The 18,475-nt window shown below is 39.6% G+C and overlaps 1 protein-coding gene across 1 annotated transcript; it reads left to right on the top strand.

The window, feature by feature from the left end:
* Positions 1-10,323: 10,323 nt before the first annotated feature.
* On the top strand, positions 10,324-18,261 carry LOC103711912 (putative cellulose synthase A catalytic subunit 5 [UDP-forming]). Its single transcript, XM_008798234.6, has 14 exons — positions 10,324-11,604; positions 11,752-11,947; positions 12,087-12,298; positions 12,389-12,491; positions 12,642-12,813; positions 13,729-13,995; positions 14,083-14,428; positions 14,525-14,662; positions 14,768-14,893; positions 14,985-15,197; positions 15,336-15,624; positions 16,289-16,482; positions 16,576-16,926; positions 17,015-18,261. Exons 1-14 carry the CDS (start codon positions 11,524-11,526, stop codon positions 17,597-17,599), a joined length of 3,273 nt encoding a protein of 1,090 aa, XP_008796456.4. The 5' UTR covers positions 10,324-11,523; the 3' UTR covers positions 17,600-18,261.
* The last annotated feature ends 214 nt before the right edge of the window (positions 18,262-18,475 follow it).

Below are 18,475 nucleotides of genomic sequence, written 5' to 3'. Positions count from 1 at the left end.
GTGACTAGTACCATATTTCTTGTGCTTTCTGATCCTTAAGAAAACGTGAACTCACGGAGTTTATGGTTAAGACATTGATTCTGCTCTCATGCTACATTTCTCCCCATTATTGCACAAACATAAAGCAACTTATGAAGTCCACCAGTTCTATCTCAAAAAATAACATTTGAATGGTTACTATAACTGAATCAATTTTTTTAGATAATAATTTGTTTTCTTTGAACATTTTTATGCCAAATCTACATCCTTACTCTAATTGATCCATGTTGAGCATTAATGCCTAACATGAAATGAAATATTATGGAAGTTAGTTGGCAAAAGATGAACAAAAGAATCAAACGAGTTCATGTTTTATAAAATATTGTTAGACACAAAAAACAATATTACCAACTGGCCTATTTAAAACAAAATTGGTCCAGAGGGACAATGGTATGGAAGCATGCTAATGAGTCTCAAAAAGATTGCCATAGATTTGTACAGAGTCCCTTATAAGTCTAAGATGAAGACACCAGGAAAAAAAAGGGGAAGAAAAATGAATGGAGAGCGAGGGTAATTTTTTCCAGTCTACTCACCTCATACCCCAACTCCAATTCCAAACAGTTAGTAGGTGACCTCGACTTCCAGTCTATCAACTCAAAAAGTTCAGGTCCATGTCTTCACACGCTCAGTAGGCAAAGCAGCAACAACATCGACAGTTTCATAAACCTTAACTATGGATCAACATGAACAAGCTTGGGCCAGCAAGGATTGTCCATGTCTTTCGCATACACAGTAGGCAAAGCAGCAAAAAACATCAACTGTCTCGTAAAGCTTCACATGATTTCTGTTGTGTTGTTTCAAGCATCATTAATATGAGAGCTAATAGACAATAATGAATGCAGCTTGGTGCTTTTAATCTCCTTTTCCTTGTAACCATTATAGGAGGGAGGATAATTCTTAAGTGTAATTTGTTAGAATGGAGATCCAGCATTAAATTTCTGTTTCTGGTTCATATCATCATTTTTTATGTATGTTGTTTTCTTTGAACTCCCTGTGAATGAATAACTGCTCCTGTAGATACTTTTGTTTACTGTCCTACTTTATCAGAAAATGTACTTAAATGTTCTCTTCCAGTGCATTTTGTCAGCAACAACATTTTCTATCAATCTTACTCCATTGGCTGAACTGTTACAAGCTTTACCTATCCTGTCTTTAGTGCTAATTATATGATATTTGGTTTGTGGGGGATGGTGCATTGCTGCATTGGAGTCTGCATGGAGAAAGTTTCTTGATATATATGTTTAAAACTGCTGCATAGTAGTTGATAAAATTCAGTGTAATGGGCAGGTTGGTAACCAAACCCAAGTGCAGTTGGGGGGCTGCAGCTATGAAAGCTTCTTTATGGTCAAGTAAGTGCTAGGCTCCTGGGGGCAAAACACCTCCTTCCATTGCTGCACATATGTTTTCCACTGCTTTTGACTGAGATGCCATTTCTTTGCTGCTGTTATTGATAATATCAGCATGTTCAATTGAGTTGCGAAAGAAGACCAATCAATCATTCTTTCCTGTGATGTGAATGGTTACATGCTCTTGCCTAGTCTTATGTGGTGATAATTTTGAAGGGGCAGGTTGGATCAAGGTGAGACTCTTCCAAACCCATTTCCATCCTTAATCCCATCAGATTTGCCTGGGCCTATATTATTTACCATTGATAGAAGTCAGAAATGCCAGACTTCTCTCTCATCTTAGGGAATTCTGTGGAATAGCGCCAAAATCAAATTATAATTTTTTTTGCATGTTCTGGTCCTCTGGATGGTAAAGTTAAACATAGAGGTTCTGATCTTTCATTAACAAAACAAAATACTGTCTCGTAAGTGTCAACCAAGATAGTTAGTAAAGCATGTCTAATGCAGGTTACTACTTATGGTAGCCTTCCCTCTCTCTCTTCCTCTTAAGACTCGTTTGATTTGCAAAAAAAATGAACAAAAAAAGTACGATCAATTAAAAAAATGAAGAAATATCTCAAGTTTAATTGGAATTTTTTAAAAAAAAGAGATGAAAAAGTAGCTTTTCTATATAAATAAGATTTCCATATTTCATGTGAAAGAAAAATCTATATGGGATATAATAAAGACTAATTTCCACCAGCTAGAAATTGAGGTATTTTTTTTTCAAAATTACTCTTGAACTTTTGGATAGAATAGGATAAAATCTTTTTCTTTATTAACAGTATAATAGGTATTTTTCATTACTTTTTCCAAAAATTAGATATTCAATCAAATATAAGTAATTCTCCAATATGCCCATCTTTTTATTGTCAACCAAACATACAAAAATTATTTTTCTGAATATCAACTTTCAAAAAAAAATATTTCATCATAAAATAATTTTTTTTATGAACTAAATAAGTCTTTTTTAAAGTAAAAATAAAATTAAAAAAAAACAACCTTTTAATGTAACTACTCTCCCTTGGTGGAAGCTCAGAGGCAGGGGGAACGTCGGTACGATATTTTACCAACTCACCGCGTCGGCACAGGCTGTACTGATCACATGATTACTGACTCTAAGAGTCAATACTCGGACGCAACAACCCGGACTAGGTAAGAGTCGTAAGACGTGATTCAATTGTGTAGCTGATGCAAACAATGCCAGCCTAAGCACAAGCTTTCATCGACCACGGATGCTCTCTATTTTCCCATGAGTTGCATGCTTGTTTTCTTTAAGATCTATGCCTTTCTCATCATGTTTTCAACATCTAACACGCGGCGGAAGTGTCGCCTGAGTTAGATGGCGAGCCCCATCATGGTGACGACTCCCATCGAACTGATTCGCGTGGGATGCCCATGCCTTCCTCTCGAATTCTCTCTTCACCACCCAAAAAAAAAAAAGGCGCGCGCCAGAGAGGCGCATATTTCATTTCGCTCTTCCCGCGGATTCCTGGTCAACCCGCCAGCTGCCGACACTGCCCGCTGCCCGTTTTAAGCTCCCATCCACGAAACCCAACCCCGGAACCAATCAGATCGTGCCACGTGTGTTCCGAGGCGGGATGAGAATTTTCCCTGCATTACATTCGGAACGTGACGTCTCGTGTCCGTACCAACCGGAGGCATTATTTACCATTATCTTGTATAATTTTATAATTTCTTACCAAAAAAAATAATTTTAATTTTATAATCAACTGGGATCGGGAGTCGAGACAAGAGAACAGCGACACGGCCCGTGGAAATTATTTGGTCCGAACTTTTTTTAAACAATAAAAAAATAAAATAATACGAAAAAAAAAACTCCAGGTAAAGCCCGAGTTGTCGGCAGGAAAAGTCCGGATCCTTGCCAGGCTGTAACGAGATTCCGACCGTTGGATTCGTAGATCGGGCGGTCGCTTGCGAACCTTGCTGAGCTGGATACCTCCCGCGGCTGGGGCCCACGTTCGTCCTGCCCTCGCTCCTCTGCCGATTTGTTCTGTGCTGCTTGATATCCTCACGCAACTCTTGTTGTAGATTGTACTCACCTGGGCCCTCAAGAACGGAGGAACGCCGAGGGGAAGAAGCTGCGGTTGGGATGTCAGTGGGCGCGTATATATTTTTGTTCCACCTCTTCTTCCGTATCTTTTAAGACTATTTATTAAAGTCCTTCTTTCCATTCCTCTTCTCTTCCCTGCTTCTACCGAACTTTTATTAAAGCTGAGGGCGGGGTGGCCCTTTCAAGTGCCTCTCCTTGCTCCTCTCTCTCTCTCTTTTCTTTCAGCTTATCAAAGTTGACCTCCTTTAATATCTTTTTCCATGATAACAACAAGTAACAGTAATAAAGATAATAACAAAAGTTCTTATATAAAACATCAATTTGATTTTACGAAGCATTGTATGTATAAAAACATTAGTTTACATTGATTTCAAGGAAACATTTTACTTTATTATATTTGGGAGTGGCAACTTTCTTCAGCAAGAAGTTGTTAACTGCAGTAACTCCAATATTAGATACTTGAATTTGATGATAATAATAGTAATACTAATAATAATAATATTAATAAAATATTTCAGAAAAATAAAAGGCTGAAAAAAGATTAAGTTAATGGAAGATGAGTGGGATTGAGAGGCCGGACCAAGTGAATTAAATGTCTACTAGTCAATATCATGCATGTAGGTTGGGCTTTCAATATCAGCACCTAAAATTGGACTTATATAATTAAGCTTTAAGATGCATTGTTATGAGTAGTAAATCACTACCTAATGATTTCTGACTCATGATCTTTCTCCAATATTTCTTTTCCTAGGTTTCTTCTCCCGGCGGTGGAAACAAGGAGGAGGCTTAAAAAAACTTAGAGGAGGGGTTGTTGTCAACCAAACAAAGAGAAAATAATTAGGGAGGCTTCCATATATAGTTCTATTTGGTAAATAGGTATCACACATAGCATAGGCCATTAAAACTATTATTTTAGAGTTATTTAATGGTAATTAGAAACTTAAAAACATAAAGGTGGCGGCTCAACAGGTGGGGGCGGAGAGAGAGAGATGGAGATGAAGTTTGGGTATGAGAAGAGCTAGCCAGCTACGTTAAACTACGTAGAGGGGTGTATAAAAATAATAAGAAGAAGAAAGAAAAAAGGTTAAGCTAACTTTTAGGCCATTGATTGGAGAATCTTCTTGGGAAACTTCTATCAGTAGTGGGGAATAGCAATTATTGGGGTTCAACAAATCCGCTTTCCTTCTACTAATCCTATAGGCTCTCCTTTGAATACCTTTATCCGTGATTGAATGGCATGGATTGGAGGAGGAAACCCAAGCAAAGAGAATAAACATGGAGCTACCGCTGATAAAAAAAGTGGCACACAAGACTGACATGGGCTAGCAGAAATGTTGGAATGGTTTAGTCGACTAAATTCTAGCTGCCTTGTTCTCTATCTCTGTCTCTCTCTCTCTCACTCTCTCTCTCTCTCTCTCTCTCTTGCTGTGCTGAATAATAAAATGGCAAAGAATCCTCTACAGCTAAGTTGCAAAAAACTTCAATAACTTGGAATGTAGCAGAAATTATGAGCCGAATAAAATTTTTGATAAAAATCTCTTTCTATTTTGATAAAGAAGTTATTATAACAAATATTGTTTTTTTGGTAGTTTATAACAAATATTATTAACTTCTATATATATCTACCATAACTGATGGAAAAGCATAACGGTGCCATGTACTTAAGTCACTGATCATAAAATCATATGTTTTTGATTGCTACTATGTTACAGTTTTTGAAAAAAAAAAAATCTGTGTTGATATTATTTCTCATAAGTGGTCTTATCTTTTTAATATAACAAGCAACAAGAAAGTAAAACAAAGGCCTTTATTAGTTTTTGTACATTATATGAAGGTCGTTCAGTTTTATGCATGTAATACATGCATGGCGAGAGGCCTGAAACTGAAAGGTGGCGATCGATTACTATAGCGTAATTAGGATAGCCGTTACTTGTGATTCTTGCTTGCTACAGTTGAACGGAACTCCCCTGCTTCGAAATGCAATCGTTGCATGTCGCCTTTCTAATAAGCATAAAACACCACAACCAAATAGAAAAGAGAATCTAACACAGTTTCCGAACCTTGCTAATACCATCGATGTCTCTGCCTGGAACTGGCTGTTAGTTAGGACCTGGGAATTGAAGATGGCAGAGACTGCCTTCTGATCTTGCCAAGAATACATGAATTATAAATAAAGTAGAGATGCCATGCAAGCCCAATATTAATTGCTTCACTACTGTTGAAATGTTGCTTTCTACACGATCCAGTTGGAAGCAGCACTATATATAAATCATGCTGCTGCATTAAAAATGTTTTGATTAAAGTCATTGCCGAAGGAAATGGGAGAGGAAAGATCGTAAAAAGAAAGAAAAGTCTTCCATGCTTGTTAATGAGAGCACTCATCCTTTTATCCACCAAAGCATGTGCATATCAAGGGTGGAGTAGCATCTAATCCTAACCTCCTCATTCTTTCCTTTTCTTATTTGACAGCAAAGTTGAGTTCGTTTTACAAAAATCTCCAAACCAAGCACAATGACATGTAAATTAAGAGAGAGAGAGAGAGAGAAGGTTAGCACATATACGTGTCCGCGAGTGCATCATGGTGGTCCTGCATGGGGGCGAGCGCACCATCAAAGAATCCTTCTGCTTTTAAGGGGACGAGTGGAAGACTGGCTACCAACCGAGCCCCCCATTGCCTTGATGTCACCTAACTAGGGGCCATATAAGGAAGCATGAGGGGCATCGAGCATTACTAAAGGGAGATAAGGTCTCATTTGGGTTCCAAGGTACATGAAAAGGCTCCCAAGCTAGTCCGGAGTTGCAGTGCTCTTCTTCAATTGGAGAATATTTAATGAGAAAGCCGCAATAAGATAAACCCCCTCGCCATGACCTTCAGAAGAAATTGCCAAGTACCAACCCCCTTTTGCTCGACATGCATCCTTTTCCTTCTTATAGAGTTGCCCGTCCAAAATCTAGTGATGGCCTGTCCATACTTTACAGTGTCCTAAAATTAGTTTTTGTGGTGGGATGTCTCTCTCTATCTTCCATGGCCCGTTATTTTCTGATGAATAATTGAGCCTTGGGCTACTCATGCAGGTTGATCGATCATGTTCATGGGATTCAAAGACATTGTATGCATGAGCTTGATGGTGCAATCCAACTTGCACTTCAATCCTAAGTAGTCAATCTTCACCTGAGGGGTACTTGGGATCGGCAGAGAGCAGTTAATCTTTGTTATACTTGTTTATTCTCATCCAGCATTCTAGTCTGGCAATGGAGAGCAATGTATGTGCATGCAGTGGCCTGGGAATAATCAAAAGGTTGATGGGGGTAATAATGTACAAATCAGACTTTGATTATGCAGATATTTTGGATACAAAATTAATAAAGATAAAGAATGTCAGATTTTTTTGCTTCTTGTGTATTTATTCATGTGCAATGACCACAAACTTGTATAAATTTTGGATATTCTCTTTACAATATCTGTATATTGATAACTTGGCATGAATTAATCATGAATGATATATAAATAAATTACAATCCATGTGTTTTTGCTTTATTAAAATTCCTCTTCATGATCGATTGTGGCTTAGATCTATTAGAGGATCTTTTTCATACCTCAAGTGAGAGGACTTAATATTGCTAAGTGATTGAGATAAAAAATAAAACATAAGAGACAGCGAAAGAACAAATGGATTTGATTAATATGATTATGATTCAATATATATGCAGGCTAATAAAAGAGACCTGTCCACCATCAAGGAATGCTTCATATCTTAAGATCATAAGAACAGGATGCATAGCGCATGATAAACTCTAGAAGATGTGGAATTGAGGTAGAAGGATGTTCCACATTAATGGAAATACGCAGTATTAAAATAATGTAAGACAAATCTTGAATGAAGCCTCCTTCCCTTTATGACATAGATTGGTAATTATTTCCCATAATAATTACCTTTCTTTATTTTTTTTCACTAAAGAATAAGTAGGTTTCTTGGCAGTTTTTCCATCATAGTAGCTCCCTTTTTGATGGTTACTAGTGATCACCTATATAAATAATTCCCTATTATCCCTATTAACTCATATTAAAAAGTTAATTTCAGTAATCAACTACCCAAATATGCTCTCTTGTATGAATGACAAGTGACAAATTGTAAACTGACCACATCCATGCACGAATAATCAATAAAATTTAGGTTGATGTAAATGTTATTTATTATTACTTCTAGTTTGTCATTCCTATTTTGTTTTCTAAATGTAAACACCATAAATAGATGAAAAGTTATTTATTAATTCATGAAAAGCAGAAATGCTAAGAAAAATATTTGGTCAGCAAAAGTAAAAATAATTTAATGTATTAATGATTTATAAAATATTGTTATTATGATCATATGGGGCATTCATCGATTTAATATATATAAGACATCGGTACCAAATATTTTGCCAACCACAACTAGTTTAGTTTGTGTCCTGATTGAAGCACATCAGGATGCGATTGTATCACCTTGCTTTTTGATTCTGTTGGATTAATTATGTCATCCCTATTCAGCACACTCTAAACGAGGACATGATTGCAAAGGTTAATAAACCAATTTAATGAGGTCAAGCACCAAATCTATATGCAAAATAACAGTTATAATTTTAATTTTATCATGTCAGCCAATGTACCAATATATAATCCCTATCTAGTGTGCACCATGCGAGAACAAGTTTCACAAAGTTCGACATACCATGCCATGGGGCATATGAGAAGATGACTACATGCCATGTTGTTTTCAACTTTCCCTTCAAATTTCACCCCACTGGCCAGTTCACACTGGACGAAGGCATGACTCACAAACGTTAGCGAATCATGACATGATATAAAGGCACGTATAAAGGTGGATGCGTGTCAAGAGAAATCCAACGAGTCCCTTGAAATGCACCTCAAGATTCACCTGCTTAGTGAGTGCACGCTAGATGCGGGCATGACTCCTAAAAGTTGGTGAATTTTGCCATGTTACAGACATGATAAAAGGTGAATGAATACACGTTACGTCATGAGAAATCTAACATCCTTCCGACACGTTGACACGACAGCCACAGCTGGCAAAAGCTATTGGTATTGCTGTGGCAACGCTGTTTGAAGACGATTCTATTATCCGATGGAGGGAATCCATTTCCTGAGAGTAAGATCAGACAGTTCTATCCAGACGAGATGACTCAGGAAGAGTAAGATCCTCACTCGGCCGTGACTCGGTACCAATCGAGGTCTTCTGCCTTGAACCCTAAGAAAGCTAGAGCGAATAGGCGCTTGTGCGCTTGCAGAGTGAGGATCGGGCTGATCCAAGAGTTCTGGTTCCGGTTCGAGAACCACTTCTTCCTCTGCAAACAAAAAATGGGGCACACCAGCCCTGTCAGTGGAAAAGGAAGATGACATAGACTATGCCGTTTATTCAAAAGAGCCATCACAGCTTATGAAAGAGCAGCTTGGAAATGGCTAATTGGCGTGCATCCAACTCCTAATCTGATCAAATTAGAAGGTAGAATCAAAGCAATTTCAGGCTATCTCAATTAGTATGTTTAAGTAGATTTATAACATATCGAAATCTTTTAATCTTTTTACTACTATCTCTATGGTTCTCAAGTTTATTACATATCAATGTACTGATATATCATCCTCAAACAGGATGCTTCAGAAGAGGACACGGCTCACGACTATCAAAAAAACATGACCGGGGGATGTACAGAGACGGCTATTTGCCATGTCGCTTCCAACTTTTCCTTCAAACTCCACCCTCCAGCTGGGGTACATTAGGATGGAGGCATGGCTCATAAAAAAGTTAGTGAATAGCGTCATAATATTGATAGGCCGAAAGATGACTGTATGTCAGAAAAGCATCCTACCCCTCCTTGAGTTTAATCTTTTCCAGTTAATTCGTAGGAGCCGTAAACAGTATTATTGTACACTTTAGTCTCCTGACCCAACCTAATCGGTGGGTTGGATTTTTTTTTTTTTCATCGGGGGCATACTTGACAAAAATATACGCGGCCAATAAAAAAAAAAAAAATCATGCAAGAGCTCAAGCAATGAACACATGATTCACCCTAATAAATTTTCAAAGTACCAAACCGGAAAAAAGCAACTCAATCTGCAGCGTTGTTTGTCTTCCTATAGACATTAAACATGCATGGCTTGAGTGGAGCAGCGACATTTTTCCAGCAGCACATTTCTGATTTCGAACCCACTCGATCACTATAACCGAGTCCTCTTCGAAAAGAATGCGATCAGCACCCATCACCAGCTTCGTATAAGTGATAGTCTTCCATGTAGTTCTAAGCTCGATTCCGAGTTCCGACAGACGTATTAAAGATTCGCCGACCTTCAACCGTCACCAGTCCGGCGTTGTGGTCTCTAAGTCGGATTGTATCTTTCATGTGAAAGAATGGTTCATCTTTGTTTTCCCGCAATATACACTATTGAATCGCATAATAGTCGATATGAGAATAGATGAAAAAAAGAGTTCAAAGTACTTTGAGATTTATACAAGAAGACATGATCCAACCGTCATTCTATTGTATGCGGAAGATACAATCCGAACTCTTAATTATTCAAAGCCATTCCTCTCTCTTCAGTCTGCATTCTAAAATTATCAGCTAGCATTTGCTTTCTTAATGAATTTCTCACTCATCAAACACCAAATCAAATGCCTAAAATTAGCACTTAATCTTTCACTTGCCATATTGGCTAAGACACCGAGATACCTCTCTTCTATTTATCATTCCCCAGCTTTCCATCTTGATGGACATGAGATCCTTTGGCCAAAGACAGCTCTAAAAGATGCGAGCCAAGCCACGCACTTTCCCGCAGGCATGGTGAGCTGGAGGAGGGAGCAAGAGACGGGGTTTGGTGGGACCAGGAACAAAGAGAGAGGAGCAGCGACCCGGAAACAGACGTGACCGCTGGAACCCCAAACGTGCGTGCTGAACTGACCCTTGGGCCTTTCGTAGCAGCAGCAGTAAAAACAGCGGTGGTTTTTTTTTTTTTTATCTCACTTTTATCCCACCCACCACCTCTTTCGCTGGTTTTGGATCTCATATCACGCTCTCCTCTGTGTCTGTTTCTCCATTATTTCGACCTTGCCACCGGCTCTCCTCCTCTTCCTCCTCCTCCTCCTCATCATCCTTTTTCCCATGTCCTTTTTTTTGGGTTTTAACCCGAATAAGTGCGTAGCCGTTTCGGGATTATAGAGTCCACGGGGCAATCTCGGTTTATCTTTTTCCTCTCTCGCAGCTCCACCTCACCCCCTTCTCTCTCTTGGCAGAGGGTTAGTTTTGACTCTATTAGCTGTGTCGGCGGAGGCATTGAGATAAAAGCTCTCAGAGAGGTGCAGGTGAGAGCTGTGTGAGAGAGACAGAGAGAGAGAAAGATAGGGAAAGAATAGAGAGAGAGAGAGAGAGGAGGAGGAGAAAGAGACAGAATATTTATTTAATTTCTTCAATGATTTCGATTAGTTTAGGTTGCTCCTAATCCCAGCTGCTGGTTCTAGTATTATTTCTTGGTTTTTAATTTATTCTTCTCGTTTAGCCTTCCACCTACCGTGCTTTTTTTTTTATTGAATTAAGCATTCTTACCTGTCGTTCCGAGGGGTTGCTCTCGTGTGTTTTTTTTTTTTACTGAAAGTTGGGATTTTTATTGTTTTTTCTTCACCTTGGTCTGTGTCTGTCTTTTTTTTTCCCGTTGGGGGGTGGTAGGAAGCAAGGAATAATAAGAGAGAGAGAGAAGAGAAGAGGGCAGGGGCCTCCTGCCATATCTCCCACAAGGCTTCCCCGTCTTAGGGTTACTTTGATGGGGGAGCTCTGATATCGGCCCTGGGTGCCAAAAGGGAGTTCCTTTCTCCGAATCGAGGGGTAAAAATCGCTTCTTGCTTCGTTCACGCTCCCGTTTCTAAAAAAGTTTGGATCTTGTAGCTCGTTTGCTGGGAAAATCGGTAGATCTAGAGGGAATTTGGGTTATTTTGGAGCGAAAGTGAAGCATCTCTCCGGCACTTTCTGGTTTTCGAGGAAATGGAGGCTAGCGCTGGTCTAGTCGCCGGCTCTCACAACAGGAACGAGCTAGTCGTCATCCGCCGCGAGGGGGAATCGGGGGTAAGTGCGGGTCTTTGTTTGCTTGGGTTTTAGGTTTTTGTAGGGCTGGTGCATTCTTGGGTTTGGGGTTGGATCAAACTGTGGGGATTTCGAAGGTTCTTTTCTTTTGGTCATCCTTCCTTTCTTACTTTCTTTCTGGCTTTGCAGCCGAAGCCGTTGCAGCAGCTCAGTGGCCAAATCTGCCAGATTTGTGGCGATGATGTCGGCCTCACCACCGACGGCGAGCTCTTCGTTGCCTGCAATGAGTGTGCATTTCCTATCTGCCGGACTTGCTATGAGTACGAGCGCCGGGAGGGGAACCAGGTTTGTCCCCAGTGCAAGACCAGACTCAAGCGTCTCAAAGGTAATGCCTTCCTTCGAGATCTTATAGTGTTTAATGAAGTTTTTGATCTCCAACCTTTGATTTCATAAACAAGATTGCTGCTTGTTTGTTTTGGTTTTTTTTTTTTGGCTCAGTCTTTAGGAATTGTTTGTGTTGGCAGGGTGTGCTCGAGTTGCCGGCGATGAGGAAGAGGATGACATCGATGATCTTGAGAACGAGTTTAATTTCACCGGAGGGGATAAGAACGACATGCAGTACATGGCTGAAGCCATGTTGCAGGGCCACATGAGCTATGGCCGAGGGGGTGATGTAGATATGCCTCAAGTTGTTCACACAATGCCTCAAGTCCCTCTGCTCACCAATGGCCAGATGGTGCATAGTTTGTCCCATTCTTTCCATTGACAATTGGTTGGATCTTTTTCTCCTGCTGGGTTACTCATGAAGGGGTTTTCTTCCTTTCAGGTTGATGATATTCCTCCGGAACAGCATGCTCTCGTCCCTTCTTTCATGGGTGGTGGAGGAAAGAGGATTCACCCACTTCCTTTTGCAGATCCCGGTCTTCCAGGTATATGGTTTTTGCAGTCAAAATTGGATCTTTAATTCTTGTTGAAAAAAATTATGACAGATGTGCCATCTTTTGAAGCTCAAGTCCTGATCCATTGCGCATTCTAATTTATAAAGTCCCCATTGGAAAAAAAAAAATCTTTTCTTGCAGTGCAACCCCGATCCATGGATCCTTCTAAGGATCTGGCTGCTTATGGCTATGGAAGTGTGGCATGGAAGGAGAGGATGGAGAGTTGGAAGCAGAAGCAAGAGAAAATGCACGCGAGGAACGATAACCGTGGTAAAGATTGGGATAATGATGGCGATGGGCCAGATCTACCACTGTAAGCTCCTGAAGCTTCTTTGATATCAGTTAACTTGACGAATCACTTTGAGATTAGTTTATAGCAATGGTGTGCTCTTGCCACCAAGTTCAATAACTGTTTTGAGATTATATAGATGATAATGTACATTATTTATTGCTCGACTATAGACCTCAATAGATCTAGAAAGGGCTTACAGAATTGAATAGGTCCTGGAACTATATCTTTCAAGTGTTTCATTCTGTTACAAATGATAATTAAACTGCACTGCATCAACCCTTTCCAATTGATATTTCTTCCCTAGTTATGGACAATCTGATGCACTTCTGTAACCTCTCCATACTTAATTCTCTTGATCACATGGTTATTCTCATGCCAACCATGTGAATTCCTATTGTTTTTGTTGTTTGTGCAGTTATAGTCACTTTCATTGACCTCTAATGGTTCTGGCTTTTCTATGGTCCCGGACTCCTGAAAACCATCTTCATTTTTTTAAATATGATGGATTATATGATAATGTTGGTACAGAAAATATAACATAAGTTAGAAACTTTTCTGCAAAGTGGCAGATATTTATTTTTTCTGGTTCTTTAGTAGGATTGTTAGGGGAATGATGGAATGGGGGTGGACACATTGTTCAGGAGGCAGAATGAACTTGTTCAGTAGGCCAAATTTCTTTGACCAAGACCTGCTGGTTATGTGTAATGAAGCAGTGAGGATAGACCATAGATTTCTTATCATAATTTATGTTATGAACTATTATATGATATTTAGGGCAATGATGATTTTTGATTTTGCTATTTTCTTTTGTCAAAAATTTAGTCGAACTAATTTATGTTTCATGCTCGATCAGCTATAATATTTTTTTTTCCTTTTTCTCATTTAAGCTATATTTCCTGATGCTGAATTATTGGTCTTGATATGTTGCTTGTCTAGAATGGATGAAGCTAGACAACCATTATCAAGAAAGCTACCCCTTCCTTCCAGCCAAATCAACCCATACAGAATGATTATCATAATCCGGCTGGTAGTCCTGGGCTTCTTCTTTCATTACCGAATCACGAATCCTACTCCTGATGCATATCCATTGTGGCTCACATCTGTGATCTGTGAAATCTGGTTTGCTATTTCATGGATTCTTGACCAATTCCCAAAGTGGATCCCAATTGAAAGGGAAACTTATCTTGACAGACTGTCATTAAGGTTAGTTGCAGTTACCAACTTTAATTATTCTTGTTGTTTTAGGTGGCTGATTGAGCTATTTGCCTAATTCGTTTCCTTTCTCTTCAGGTATGAGAAGGAAGGCCAGCCTTCCCAACTAGCTGCAATTGACATATTCGTGAGTACAGTGGATCCTCTGAAGGAGCCGCCTCTGGTCACAGCAAATACTGTTCTCTCCATTCTTGCAGTTGACTACCCAGTTGACAAAGTATCTTGCTATGTTTCTGATGATGGGGCTGCGATGCTGACATTTGAAGCATTATCAGAGACATCTGAATTTGCGAAGAAATGGGTCCCTTTCTGTAAGAAATTCAATATTGAGCCTCGTGCACCAGAATGGTATTTCCAGCAGAAGATAGATTATCTGAAGGATAAAGTCTTACCATCATTTGTTAAGGAACGGAGAGCAATGAAGGTGCAAGAAAGCAGAGTGATCCTTCAATTTTTTCTGTTGCAATTGTGCAACAATTCGTGTGATTGACATGCAAACTGAATGTTATTCTGACTGCAGAGAGAATATGAGGAATTCAAGGTACGAATCAATGCTTTGGTTGCGAAAGCTCAAAAGGTTCCTGAAGAAGGGTGGACAATGCAGGATGGAACTCTTTGGCCTGGAAATAATGTTCGTGATCATCCAGGAATGATTCAGGTATGCAGTTTATAGGTTCTAGCGTTCTGCTTCTCAAATAACAACAATTCTTGCTCCTTTCATTGCAGTTTCAATTGAACATTTCATTGCTATATGAACTACCAGGTCTTTTTGGGCCAAAGTGGTGGGCATGATATGGAAGGAAACGAATTACCACGCTTGGTTTACGTCTCTAGAGAAAAAAGGCCAGGGTTCAATCACCACAAGAAGGCTGGTGCTATGAATGCTCTGGTAAAAATCTATCCATCAGACTCTTATTTTTCTTTATCTGACTGATTTCCTGATGATAATTTTCTCTTTTTGCTGTCATTGGTCTCGACAGGTTAGAGTCTCTGCTGTACTCACAAATGCACCTTATTTGTTGAACTTGGATTGCGACCATTACATCAACAACAGCAAGGCCCTAAGAGAGTCAATGTGTTTCATGATGGATCCTTTAGTGGGAAAGAAAGTATGTTATGTGCAATTCCCACAGAGGTTCGATGGTATTGATCGACACGATCGCTATGCTAACCGAAACATAGTGTTCTTTGATGTAAGCATGATTATTGCAGCTCATGAATATTTCAGCTCTTTGAACATGTGTTGTTTTCTCTGTTGAATTTTCAGTTTCTGTTTTCATATTTATAGACCAGCTATCCATGGATGAATAACACCAAGCTTTGTGATATAGATCAATATGAAAGGTCTGGATGGTATTCAAGGGCCAATTTATGTCGGAACTGGATGTGTTTTCAGAAGACTGTCACTTTATGGTTATGATGCTCCAAAATCCAAGAAGCCACCAACAAGGACTTGCAACTGCTGGCCAAAGTGGTGCTGCTGTGGGTGCTGTTGCTCTGGAAGGAGGAAGAAGAAGAGCACGAAAGCTAAACAGGAAAAGAAAAAGAAGGGTTTATTTAGGAGAAGAGACAATCAAGCACCTGCATTTTCTTTGGAGGGAATTGAAGAGGGAATTGAAGGTAGGGTTGCTGTTGTTTTTTTAACCAATTAATTGCTGTACATTTTGTTATTTCCGATGAATGCTTCTTTGCAGTAACACTTAATCATATACTAGTGACGTGCTGGATTCTCTAGTTATCTGATGCGCCCTTTTAGATTTCTAGTAATCACGGTTCCTAAATAACTCTGTACATACAGCATTTTAATGGACTCTACTTGGTCTCGCAGTTACTATTCAGGAAAAAAAAGAGAAAATTCTCTAGCAGTTAGACAATATTATATAACAATTAGAATTGAATTGTCTGTAAAAGAATTTTTATGGAATTCTTAGAGAATGAACTTGAAGTAGATAAGCCTAGCATGTTCCAAATCACAAGTGAAAGGCTGCTTTATGCATCTACCCTTGCTTTTAAGTTGCATGGAGAGGACCATCATGCTCTGACAGATTAATTTTTAGACCATATTGACTACGAAGTTCTGAAAGTGCATTGAGTTAAGAATAAGCTGTCTTGTCTAACGCTTTTTTTCTGATGGTTATTCTTTATTCCCTTTTTGTGTAATAGGGATCCATGTAAATCGCATAATGATGTTGTGTCCACTGTTTGTCTAACATATGGAAGTTTGTCCCTGGTTTTTGATTCATAAATTTCAACTTCTTAACTTTCAAAATAATATTTCTCACAGGAATCGAGAGTGAAAAATCAATTCTGTCTGAACAAAAGTTGGAGAAGAAGTTTGGACAGTCTCCCGTTTTTGTAGCTTCCACTCTCCTTGAGAATGGTGGGACACTGAAAAGTGCTACTCCAGCATCACTACTGAAGGAAGCTATCCATGTCATTAGCTGTGGCTATGAAGACAAAACAGACTGGGGAAAAGAGGTAATTCTTCTGAATGGACTTATTAATTCTTTGATGGTGATCTCCAAATGTCTCAAAGTGTGTTCTTAATCAACTGCCCTGCTATCTCTTTAGGTTGGCTGGATCTATGGCTCAGTCACAGAAGATATATTGACTGGCTTTAAAATGCACTGTCATGGATGGCGGTCGATCTACTGCGTACCAGACAGACCTGCATTTAAAGGTTCTGCGCCCCTCAATCTTTCTGATCGTCTTCACCAAGTTCTTAGGTGGGCCCTTGGGTCTGTGGAAATTTTCTTGAGCAGACATTGCCCTCTCTGGTATGGATATGGGGGTGGGTTAAAATGGCTGGAGCGCCTATCATACATAAATGCAACTGTTTATCCTTGGACATCAATCCCCCTTCTGGCTTACTGTACCTTACCCGCCGTCTGCTTGCTTACCGGGAAATTTATCACTGCAGAGGTACAATTTTTTGACAAATAATTTATGAAACATAACCCCCTGGTTTGGTATCTGCTTTCCATTCTCACACTCTTGCTGTTCCCTGCAGCTTAGCAATGTTGCTAGCCTGTGGTTTCTGTCGCTTTTCATATGCATCTTTGCAACAAGCATCCTGGAAATGAGGTGGAGTGGTATTGGCATTGCCGACTGGTGGAGAAATGAGCAGTTTTGGGTTATTGGAGGCGTTTCTTCGCATCTCTTCGCTGTGTTCCAGGGTCTTTTGAAGGTCCTTGCTGGTATAGATACCAACTTCACGGTGACATCGAAGGCTGGTGATGATGAACAGTTTTCAGAGCTCTACACATTTAAATGGACCACACTGCTTATCCCTCCTACCACGCTTCTTATCGTAAACATCATTGGTGTGGTAGCTGGTGTCTCAAATGCGATAAACAATGGATACGAATCTTGGGGACCTCTATTTGGCAAGCTCTTCTTCGCATTCTGGGTGATTGTCCACCTTTATCCTTTCCTCAAAGGTCTGGTTGGTCGGCAAAACAGAACGCCTACAATAATCATTGTCTGGTCCATTCTCCTTGCTTCCATCTTCTCTCTATTGTGGGTCCGGATTGATCCATTCCTGGCGAAGTCAGATGGCCCTGTTCTGGAGGAGTGTGGATTAGACTGTAACTAAGCACGCAGAATGGTTGCATTCGGATGGCCATGACCTGCAGCTTTTCTCGTCGCCAAAGCACATACGGAAAGGTATACGTCCCCTTGAGTTTTCCCCAAGTACGTGAATGAATTCTGTGTTCAGTTGTAGATAGAAACACCGGTTGTGCCGCATTTTTTCGTTTTTCCTTCATAGTTGAGTCCAGCTCTTGACTCCAGACCTCCAGTTGGGAATCAGGAAGTTGGCGTCACCTTGTGTAGTTTGTTCGTGGAAGATAGGCAGTCTGCAGCTTTAATTCTTTATTAGTTGGACGAAATGCAAGTGGAGGAAGGGTCAACATTGTCCATGTACTATTGCAGTTGATCTCTATATATTGATTCTTCACAATAAGGGCAGGCCTTGCCTGCTATCTGAACATGATGAAAGTTTTTTTTTAAAAAAGGGTGTTCAGTTGATTCTATTTATACCATTTTGGGCTGTATGTTCATTCCTGCTATCTGGAGCGATACATTTGCAGCAATTGGAAAGCAAGGCGTTCGAAATTGTAATGCATCAATTGGAAGCCTCCATGTGTTCTCCCTTGAGATGCTTTCTGGGTGTGTGTAATAATAGCGTCGTCGTCCTTGTTCAGGAGATACTTTTCTAATGATATATTAATCTTATGTTCCTTCATTTTGTTTCAACTTTGGTATTATGCTGCTCTCATTCATCTTTGCTGCAATGACAACATTGAATCAAAACTGTTAGTTTTCATCCCACTTGCCATTGCTGGCTGTTTCTTTTTAGTTCTTTATAACTTGGTGCTTTTTATGCTGTAATCCTCCTTTGTCGATGAGAGAAGGGTGAGACACCCTTTGTTTGTTTATTTGGTGTGTTGTGGCATTATCTTTACAGGCG

This window comes from Phoenix dactylifera, chromosome 18 (genome assembly GCF_051530095.1).
Source record: "Phoenix dactylifera cultivar Ajwa chromosome 18, Ajwa_hap1_PhDact_Kaust_v1.1, whole genome shotgun sequence".
NCBI classification, from domain to species: Eukaryota; Viridiplantae; Streptophyta; class Magnoliopsida; order Arecales; family Arecaceae; genus Phoenix; species Phoenix dactylifera.
Note: the sequence above shows the minus strand (reverse complement) of the source record. Positions and strands in the feature narration are given on the sequence as shown.